Source organism: Natator depressus, chromosome 22 (genome assembly GCF_965152275.1).
Source record: "Natator depressus isolate rNatDep1 chromosome 22, rNatDep2.hap1, whole genome shotgun sequence".
Classification (NCBI taxonomy): Eukaryota; Metazoa; Chordata; order Testudines; family Cheloniidae; genus Natator; species Natator depressus.
In genome coordinates, this window is record NC_134255.1 from 14,284,907 (window position 1) to 14,295,660 (window position 10,754).

Here is a 10,754-nt window from a genome sequence, read left to right on the forward strand (position 1 = left end):
CTCCAGCAAGACTGTCATAACAAACAGCAGCATGCAGAATTAATTAACCTTTATGTCTTTCTCCAGATTCCTGCAAATGCCCTTCTGGTAACCTCTCTTCTGCTGCATGCCAGCACAGCTGAGGTCATGCACTGTCATAGAAGCGAGGAGATCCCCAAGACACAGTGTGGAACCAAAGAGTCTGTGAAGAACCTATGAGAAGTGAAAGGGCTCGGGGCTCTGCTCTCAGTTACATGCTGGGCTCCGCACCCTGTCTGGGTGAGACCGGCACAGCCACAAACAGGATTAAAGCTGACAGACTCACACAGCACTCTCTTGCTTTGGTTTAAGAGTGTAACCAACATTACTCAGACAGAGGATGAGTCACACAACCACTTTGGCACAACCACCCACTTTGAATAACGCTCATAAAACATGTGGAGGAACACACAACTGTACCCTGGGGAGAACCTGAAATTTACAAAATTAGGCACACATGAAATACGACGTAGTCACATTGGATCTCAAACAGGTTTGCTGCTAAGAGTTCTCTGCTGTGAAGTGTAGGCTGCTGAGACATCCCGTGATGTGTTTGTGGTGCACCAGAACTTCAAAGCTAGAAACTCATCCAAAGCAACTTAGCTTAGCATTCAGCAAAACAAACAGAAAATATACAAAGGTGGGTGGTATTCCTGACTCAAGAGAGACATCAAGTGGCAATAGACAAGAACTGCCTCACTGGTGAGCTCAAAAGCAAAAGCCGAAAGCATGTCTTTGCAGTCAGGCCAGATCACAAACGTGCAGGTTTGTCCCACAGAAATTCAAGGTGCCAGTTTTAAAGCTTAACTACATCAAATGAGCCCTCACAGCACACCCCAATATTTTGTTATAATGCACTCACCATAAAGATCAGGTCCGTGAGGTGTGAAGACATTGTATAAAACAATGTTGAGAGGAGTGATTACCAGCTTCCCATAGTAATAGCTGTCAACAATCACAAGGGGAACCTGGAACAAAGCATTTAAAATTCATATAGCACTCGCAGCTTTGGCCAGAAATTCCAAAATCAATCAGGGGCCGCCCAGTGTGTAGTGTCACTGCCAAATTTCCATATTTGTGCCAAGGAATAAACAGCCTCCCAGCCCCCATGCTGCACGAATGCTAGGTATATGATGCCTGGCTCTAACTGACAGGGCCCCTACAAAACAGGCACAGCTATTCGGTGCTGCAGCTTCTTCCAGGAGCATAAAGGGTTTAGAGTCTACACCATACTTTGTTCATCATGCAGCAATGAACTGGAGATGCTGAGAGCAAAAGAGGAGTTTGGTTCCTAGTCCCCTGCCCCTCTGAGACTGGACAGTGAACATCAAAGGCAAAGGCTTAGAGCAGCATCTCATTAACCACACCAGCCTTTAGGGCAGAGCATTCAGCAGCAGCAGCCAGCATTGGCATGTGCTGTTTTGGGCAGCGGGATACGTGTTTTTTCCATCCCTCTGGGAATCAGGTAACAAGTACCATACCTGGCAGGATGCCCCTGCTCTGCACCCTCTGTACAGGTACTAGAGACTGATTTTCAAGTTCTGATTAAGATGGATTCAGCTAGAGACTGGAGGAAGAACAAGCAGAGACTACAAGCCCTCTGGGAGCAGCAAAGGGAGGTCAGTCCTCTGCAGGAGAGGCAGAGCAAGGGGATCATTGCATGGAAGCTACACAACTTCTCTGCCTTTGAAATCACCTGTAAGAATGAGGGGAGTGAGCCAGGAACAGAGATATTCTTAGGAGCAGAGGGTGAGGATATTGAGCTCAGGGAGATCCTTGGTAATAAGAACCTCAGCAGACACTGGGCAAGTCCTCTGAAAGGGCTCTCCCTGCAAATGAGCCCTGGCTCTGTTACAACCCCAGCCCAGCTCCTCCGTTGTGCTTTATTACAGCAACTTACCAAAAACAGGATCAGGGCCACCAGACACCAGTTCAGGAAGCTCTTCCACCTCCGCTTTATTATCAGCAAGTCAATGGCAATAGGTATCCTGGAAAAGACAACATCTGCGTCAGGGACCCTCTTCAATCTAGTAATCACCTGCCTGACTCACCTTGAGAATCCTTGTCCCTTCCTCCCCCCAGGCCCAGGAAGACAGTTAATGGGGGTGGGGGGCGGGGGAGAACTCTCTCCCCTCAGTCTCAAGCCAGGAACCAACTCCCTGCCAGTCCTTCATCAAACTGTTCCTTTTTCCAAGGGGAATAATTCAGGAAATCTAACAAGACACCTTTGAGAGGACTGTTGGCAGCAGGGATCAAACCTGAGACCTCTGGATATTAAAGCACAATCCTTGATTACCTCAGCTAAAAACCCCGGCTGCGTTAGCCCAGTCCGTGGCAAGCACATTAACCTCTGTATGTGGCCCAGTCACCAACCCAGCACTACACTGAGAGCATGTGGGTTATACAAATACCACCTAGACTCTGGGTAACATGTACCACATGGAGGCAGGGTTTTCCTAATGATGCCACAGCCTCCCAGCCAGACAGCTGAGCACTCAGCCTTGAAAAGCACAGAACCTCAGTCGGGCCTCTGAGTTTTCCTCTCCTTACCCAAGAGCTGCACTGAAGGGCCAACCCACGATGGCTCCAGCTGCCACGCCCAGCACGGCTATAGAGGTCTTATCCATATACCAGCCAGTCATAGCAACCACTGTGGTGTACATACAGAAACTGCTGGGGAGGAAGGCTACAAAGCAAAGAAAGAAAGAAAGAGGTCAGCTAAACTTTCACATAGGTAAAATACTGCACAGGGTCAACCTAAGGCTCTGTAACAGGCAGAGTACAGCCTGCTATAAACACTGGGAATGAAATCCTGGCCACACTGAAGCCAATGGCAAAATTCCCACTGATTTCAACGGAGCCAGGATTTCACACCGGAAGTCCTCCAGTTAAGAGCCTCTATTCTGCCAAGATTAAGCCCAGAAATATTTCCTCCAAGTACTACAGTCCCTTTGCTCGTAACCTTCCACGTTCCACAGTGGCAGTCCAGCCAGAAGGCCAGCATTTGCAGATGTATAATTACGCATAACACTTGCTCTATCATCTGTGTCCTCACAGGGCAAACGGAGATTGGGGTGGACTGGGCACAGTCCTCGAGAAACCAAGTGGGATTATGGGGAAATAAACAGGGAACGAATGAGAACTACATGAATAGCGATGGAAAGGGCCTTCTAGCAGTCACTGTAAACAAAGGCAATGCAGAATAGGAGATCTCAGACATCATCTGGCTGTCACACCTCCCCTCCTTCTGAGGCCACGTCAGCACAAGTGCAAGAAACCATTGCTTGAAATGACTTCCAGTTGCCACCTTTGCACAAAGTGTCCCTTCACATGCACACAATACCCACCCTAGGTGTTTTACAAACCTGGGTTGCAGTGGCTGGCTTGGCAGAGACCATTCAAATGGTGGGGGTACATTAAGGCACATGAAAATGCCAGCCTAATGCAAGATGACACCTTTTCTCCCCCTGGTTAAAACTGGGCCACTGGCCCATGCAGAAATGTCAAAAACACTTAAGGAAAATAGTCCCAGAATGACTAAGACCCAGTCTGAGAGCAAAGGGGTTTGAAAGGCATGGCTCACTACACTGAGACTGGGGACTGCAGCAGAAACAAATACAGCCAGGGAGGAAGATAAAGGAAAGAAGCGAGTGGTACACATCTGGGACAACAGTTGCTCTTTGGCCAGATTTTTTATTAGAAACGTCTGCAGCAGGAGAGCAAGGGATTATCCATGTCAAGCACTGGGCATTGAGTTCTTATGGGAACATTTTAAGGTAACGCTTTAAAAACCCTGCAGTTGAGCTTTTCCCCTCCTGACCCACCCGTGCACTCCTGAGAGTGGGTCGCCCCTGCACCGGCTGCTGAGCAAGCTTACCTGCAGCTGAGCAAAACATCCCAGCGCCGAGAACTAAGAAGGCCAGCATCAGCCGGCTCACATGCAGCCCAAATTTCTTACACACGGCTCTAGAGAAGCAGAGAGAAAATCAGACATAGCGCCATGGAAACATCTCCTGTGTACAAAAGAAAAAACACTGCACAAATCAATAGCTACTGCACGCAGAGCTAAAAGCAGCTCTTGCGGCTCTTGGCAACCCCGTGCTGGAGAGCTCTCACTCCTCAGCCCCTAGAGACAAATGGACGGAGGGAGAATGGATACTCTGAACCCATCTACACTTGGATTTCAGCCCCCTGCATAGCTACGCCAGTGCAAACCCCTACTGTAGGGACAGTTTGCACCAGAGTAAGTTGCACTGGTGCAAATCATCGGAAGATAGGAATTGCCAGACTTGGTCAGACCTGTGGCCCATTCAGTTCAATATTCTGTCTCCACGTGTGCTTCACCAGCGTACATAGTCTCTGCACTAAGGGTTTGCATTGGTGCAGCTACACCAGTAACTGCTACTCCAGAGCACACCAGGTCTCCGTTTTACCAGTCACAGTAGCTGGCCACCAGCAGCACCATACTGTTAGGATATAGATATTCAGGCCTGTCTGTAAAGGCCTATACTCTAAGAATTTAGGTGTATTCTTATCACTTGGCTAGTTAGAGGTATAAAAGAAAGAATCAAAATCACTGTCTGCCAATGTAAGGTCCTTCTCTTACTGTGACAGTCTGAGGCCCTGTTCTTAGGCTAAAGCATTGGCTAAGCAACAGAGGCAGCCATAAGCTGGGAAGCGACTGGTCACCTCCTCACATTCCAAACTAGCCACATTGAAATAACGTGCTATTGGGCTGTTAGGAATACAATCCTGTCCTGATAATGCCTATCACCTCCAGAGAAAGGGAAGTGCCTAGAAGATGTAAAAGGAAACTTAGTTTGATAGCATCCTGTCTGGCAAGAACTCACTTATCAATAGCTGGGATGTGAAATCGTCACTTCTGTATTGTTTTGTCATTATAGTTTCCACTTTGCTATTGTTTGTCTGTATAATCTTTGTCTGGTTCAGTGATCGTTCCTGTCTGCTGAAGTAAGTGGGTGAAGGAATAAGCCCCCTAACACATACCAAAGGCTGAAGTTTGCTTCCCAGAATCAGGAGCAGTGCCATGCTCATGGCTGCTGCCAATGGAGATGCCAAGTGGGACAACGATGGCTCGAAAAGAAGTGGCAGGCAAAGACTTCCCACTTGGACCAGCTAATTGCATGTCCAGGCTAGTGCTTTATGGATCTGCAAACTCCACTGGAGTTAACCCTCATCTGGGATCAACAGAGCCTGGAGAGAGAGAACTTGGGGGTGCTACTGAATTTTGAAGCTATCCAGCGCATCCCAGCTGAAATCACCTACGTAAAATGAAGTCCGCTGTTTCCCCTCTTCGACACACCAAGTATAACTCAGCTCTGGCAATTCTGCTGATGTCAGTGGGAGAGCTGTGCACATAGCCTGAGCCAAATGCCAGAGTTAAGACTTACTCAGTGGACCTCAGAGCAGAATTTGGCCACAGTGGCAGGATTCTAACCAATGTTTCCCTAGGAATCTTTGCTGGCTATGTATTTTGACAGATTTTAATGTGAAGCACTATGATCCACATGAGATATCTTTTCAGCCCTCATTGTCAGTGGCCATAACCATCCTTGTTGTTCACACTGGGCTATTCCCTGAGCCAATAGCGTCATCTACTCACTTATAAAAGTAAAGCTCACAAATGCAACTCAAGAAGGCCAAGAGACATCGCAGGAAATAAAAGACGAGAACCTAGGAGAAACATTCAGAGTTAGAAATGGAATTTATAAATGGAATTGAAGTGCCTGCTGGTATGTGAAAGGCTAATTCAAGATGGAATAACTACTGCCATGGTGAGAACCCCACAAAAGCTACTTTTTAAATGATGGCGCCAAAGTCCACTCAATGCACTGCCTGATCCCGCACCCACTGAGCTCAATGGCAAAGTTCCCACTGACTTGAAAGGCCCAGGATCTGGCCCTTTGACACTAAGTCCTTTATGGCAAAAAGGTGAAAAAGAAATGACTCCACTGAACTGGACCCTGGGTTAGCCTGCCCTCTCCTCTTTCAAGTCTTGAGAACCGAAGCTTTAACTGCAACATTACAAAGGGAAATTATCCCAAATATCCACCCAAATATCCATCCAGCTATCATGCACACACACAAGAGCACCTCGGTATTAAGGGGTGGAGCTATCCCTTGTGTGGCAGATAGGTACCCAAGCAACAACACGTTTGTTTAAATGCTTTTTAACTCTCTCATGTCTGCAGGTTATAATATGTTGTGTGAGAAGTGGAGCATGCTGACATTTATATTTTGATTTTAAAAATGAAACCATTAAAAAAAGATTTAAAAACCATTGCAAAAGCACTACTGGATGAAACTTCCAGAGAGCATACAAATGAAATCAGCTCCATATCTTCCAGGAAGCTTAACTGCAGATTTGAGACTAAACCCCTTAAACCAGTGGTTCTCAAACTTTTGTACTGGTGACCCCTTTCACATAGCAAGCCTCTGAGTGAGACCCCCCCCTTATAAATTAAAAACACTTTTTTATATATTTAACACTATTATAAATGCTGGAGGCAAAGTGGGATTTGGGGTGGAGGCTGACAACTCATGACCCCCCCATGTAATAACCTCGCGACCTCTTCAGGGGTCCTGACCCCGTTTGAGAACCCCTGCCTTAGACTGCTTTGAAAAGCTCAGTCGTTATGTTTCATGTTCTCTCTCTCTCTCTGTGTGTGTGTGTGTGTGTGTGTGTGTGTGTGTGTGTGTGTGTGTGTGTGTGTGTGTGTGTGTGTGTGTGTGTGTGTGTGTGTGTGTGTGTGTGTGTGTGTGTGTGTGTGTGTGTGTGTGTGTGTGTCTTCCTACTGTATTTTCCATTGCATGCATCTGAGCAAGTGGGCTTTAGCCCACGAAAGCTTATGCTCAAATAACTTTGATAGTCTCTAAGGTACCACAAGTACTCCTAGTTCTTTCTGCTGATACAGACTAACACGGCTACCACTCTGAAACCACACTAATTAAGAATTTCAGTGCCCCTTGTGTCAAACAGTTGCTTTCTTTGATACAGACGAAAGGGCAGGTGATTTCTCACAAGCAAAGCTTTGACACATGATTTACCTTATTTGTCTGTAGAACTCTAGCATGGAATAAGGCTGGCAAGGCATGAAGCCATAGGTAAGCATAGGAGCGAATGGCATAGACTGGAGAGTATTCCCACGTCTGGAACCCTTTCCCATAGACGAGGTAGTGCATCTACAAATCCAATTTAAAAAAAATACAGGTTAAAAGGAGGACACATGTTTGCTTTAGCCATTAGCATACAATACCTTAAGATAATTGATATGTTGAGGGCACAGATCAGCATGAGGCAGCTCTAGGCAAATGTGTATCAAGAATCTGAGCAGACCAATTACATAAGCCAAAATTCCTCTACTAGGAAGGAGAAGCCACTCACCGGTTCCCAGTAGTTAAATGTCTCATCACAATCTGAGATGTTACTCAAGAGGGCAGCGCAGAACCGGGCTGAGATCAGACACTTGAAAGCTGTGGATCCTTCAGGTGCCCAGACCTGCCCTGCTTTGTTCCCAGATGGCCTAATCAAGAGCAAAGAACTAGTGTCAGGAGGACTTACTGGAGTGGATGATATAAGGTAATAGGATAAAGAGCAGCAAGATGACACAGGGCAAAGAACCCAAGAGACTGGGAAATCCACACAAAAAGAGTTAAGACAATGAATGTGTCTGTACTCCCTCTTCATTATCCTTAAAACACACTCCGAGTCAATCTTAGGCTACAGCTCTTTGCATTCTCCTTTCAGATACTTCTGCTCAGGGCATGCTAGGCATCCTTTTCATTACATTTAAATTCAAGTTGGTATCCATTTACACATCTAATAAATGTCACTTCTTAGACAGTTACTTGGCTCAACTGACCCTCACCCAACCTATGACCCTTTAGAGACATTTTCCTCACTCTATTTTACGTACTTATGGGGCCCCACCACTGTTGTAGCTGAACTCACAATCTTGAATACATTTATCCTCACAACAAGCAGGAGAGTGTTCTTACCACCGTTTTACAGATGTGGAGGTGAGGCACAGAGAAACTAAGCGACTTGCCCAAGGAAGTCTGTGGCAGAGCAGGGCCTTGTACCCAGGTCTCCAGAGTCCCAGGCTAGTGCCCTAATCACTGGACCATCCTTCCACCCCTTGAATCCCCATCCCAGCGCTTACCAGACCCAGCCCTGCTTAGGCTGTGAGGTTGGATGGCACCCTGGCACCAAGTGCTACAGCTACCTTTCTAACTACACGGAGGAAATGTACATGGCCACAGGCTCTACTCTGTTTTTTTTTTCATTCCTACTGTTATGCCTTACTACAGATCAAACCTAGTTTTGATGTCAGTGAATCCATTCTATAGGGGTCCTTGTACTGCTCCCACCATTGTGGCATCTCAGCACCTCTATGTCAAGCATATTCCAAACGAATGCATGCCAGATCAACTTCTACCCATTGGGTCCCTCTGCTCTAAGAGGCAGCTAGAGCTAGACTCTGGTGAAACCATCCTGCAATGTTCAACAAGTCTAGCTAAATGCCAGGCTCTGCTTGCAGAAACTGAGCCCTGGCGCATTCACAGAGCCAAACCCTTGCTAATGCCTAATAGTCCCAAGCTACACAGGGCCACCCCCACAAGGCTTTGGAGACTGTCAGGCCCCTTCACAGGGAGATATGGTGGGTGTAGTAATATTTGGTCCAACAGACGGTACCTCACCCACCTGGTCTCTCGTATATCCTGGGACCAGCATGGCTACACCACCATTGCATGGGTCCCTTCATGATTTCTTTATCAGGCAGCAGTAAGGCTAATGTGCGCTGTCTGTATGCGGCTCGCACGCCAGGTGGTAGGGTGACCGCTCTGCACCTGGTCCATGCCATCCCCAGGGGGCCGGGCCGGGCCCGGGGGCCGGGGCCCCGCTCCCCAGGGCGGGCGCTGGGCTCGGGGCCCCGCTCCCTAGGGTGCTGGGCCGGGCTGGGCTCGGGCCCTTGCACCCCGCGGGGACCACCCCACCAGCGCGCCCTGCACCCCCCTGGCCGGGCCCCCGCCCCCAGCCGCCCGCCTGGCACCTACTCCGCCTTGGCCTCCTCCGGGCCCGGCCCTTCCTCTCGCGGCCGGACCGGGTCCCCGCCGCCTCCCCTCGACCGCTGCCGGGTCCCTTTGGCCGCCATGCCGAGCTCGGGCAGCAGCGCGCCGGGCTCCCCCCGCCGCTCGCGGGAGGCGCACGGGCTGAGGCCGGCGGCCGCCATACTTAGTGCGGGCAGCCCCACGCGCCGGCTGCAGCCGCCGCGCCCGGCCCGCCCGGGGACCCGCTGTGCTCAGCTGAGCCGGGCTTCAGTCCGCTCCCTGCACCGGGCGAGGGAGGCAGGGAAAAGCTCCCCGCTGAGCGTGCAATTCTCACCGTGCAAGAGGGGTGTGTAAGAGAGCGCCCCCCTGTGGGCCGAGCATGCAATTCTCATTGTGCAAAGTGGGAGTGCACAGCTGTATGCAATGTGCGCCATTTCTCTCCGTGCAAGGGAGGTGCATAGGAGAGCGCCCCGCTGTGTACTGAGCGTGCTGGTCTCACCAGGCAAGGAGGTGCATAGGTGAGCGTCCTGTTGTGTACTTCTCTCCATGCAACGGGGGGGGGTGTGTATAGGAGAGCACCCTGCTGTGCAATTCTCATCATGCAGCTGGGGGTGTAAAAGATGCCCCACTGTGCAATAGGTGTGTGCAAGTCTAACCCTGCAAGGGAGGTTTGTAAAAGTGAGTGCCCCACTATGCAATATGATTGTGCAAGTCTAACCCTGCAAGGGGGTGTAAAAAGAGCACCCCTCTGTGCAGTGAGTTTTACCATGCAAGGGAGTGCACAGAAGCACACCCCACTGTGCACTAAGTGTACAACAGTCTGTGCTAGGGGAGGGTTGCAAAGAAGAGCACTCCATTAAGCATGGAACTGAGTCTCCCCATAGGAGGGATGTGCAGAAGAATGCCTCCTAAGTGGGCCCCCCCCATATGAAATTGAAAAATCCTGGGAAGATCCAAAACCAGTTAAGGTTGTTTAGTGAGAACATTGTCCTTTATTACAATCCTTATGCTATGCACCATAGCATGATGCTACCAGTGTCAGATATACCATCCATACACAGCATGGTTTGTTACTCTTGTGTTATTTTCCTGTGGACTCCCAGTCTTGCCTTGCACCTGTTTTCAGTTTCTAAACTGTGAACAGAACTGTCAAACTAGAATCAAATAGGGTGTCATATTTCCAGCTCCTCCCTGCAGTGGCTACACCCATTAGAGACTCGAAAGATCCCACTTCAGAACCCACAATGTACCTCCCACTGCCTTGGATTAGGCAGCTTCTGCTGTATCCCTTCTATAGAAAGAGATGCCACAGATCTGAGGCATTCTTGGGTTCAGTTGGGTGTTGACTTCTTGTGGTGAGACCACTTGAGCCTCCATGACTTGACACAGAAATATGCTCAGACATTTTAAACCAGTAGTGGACAATTATTGAAGTTTTCCTGTTTCAAGTGTGCCTGATCAGAGAGGCCATCAATAAGTGCTTCCAGCTGAATATAATCAAACAACATTGGGCAGACTTGTCCAGAGAGTTAACAAACTCACCTTTGGCACAAATAAGCAGAATCACTTCCAACTCCACCTTTTTACAGGAACCTGTTAAAGAAAACACCCACTGAGATCTGACATTTCAACAGTCATATACAATCAGACAAGGGGAAGGCAGC

General features: G+C 48.7%; 1 protein-coding gene across 1 annotated transcript in view; it reads right to left on the minus strand.

The window, feature by feature from the left end:
• The window catches only part of ALG9 (ALG9 alpha-1,2-mannosyltransferase), a 50,509-nt gene extending 41,296 nt beyond the window's left edge, over positions 1-9,213 (minus strand). Inside the window, exons 1-8 of the mRNA XM_074936920.1 lie at positions 9,097-9,213; positions 7,424-7,562; positions 7,087-7,221; positions 5,642-5,712; positions 3,896-3,984; positions 2,569-2,704; positions 1,919-2,006; positions 881-986 (exon numbers count right to left, since the gene is read on the minus strand). Of these exons, the coding sequence (XP_074793021.1) occupies positions 881-986; positions 1,919-2,006; positions 2,569-2,704; positions 3,896-3,984; positions 5,642-5,712; positions 7,087-7,221; positions 7,424-7,562; positions 9,097-9,194 (862 nt within the window). The 5' untranslated portion in view covers positions 9,195-9,213. The remainder of the gene's footprint in view (positions 1-880; positions 987-1,918; positions 2,007-2,568; positions 2,705-3,895; positions 3,985-5,641; positions 5,713-7,086; positions 7,222-7,423; positions 7,563-9,096) is intronic.
• Positions 9,214-10,754: the final 1,541 nt, after the last annotated feature.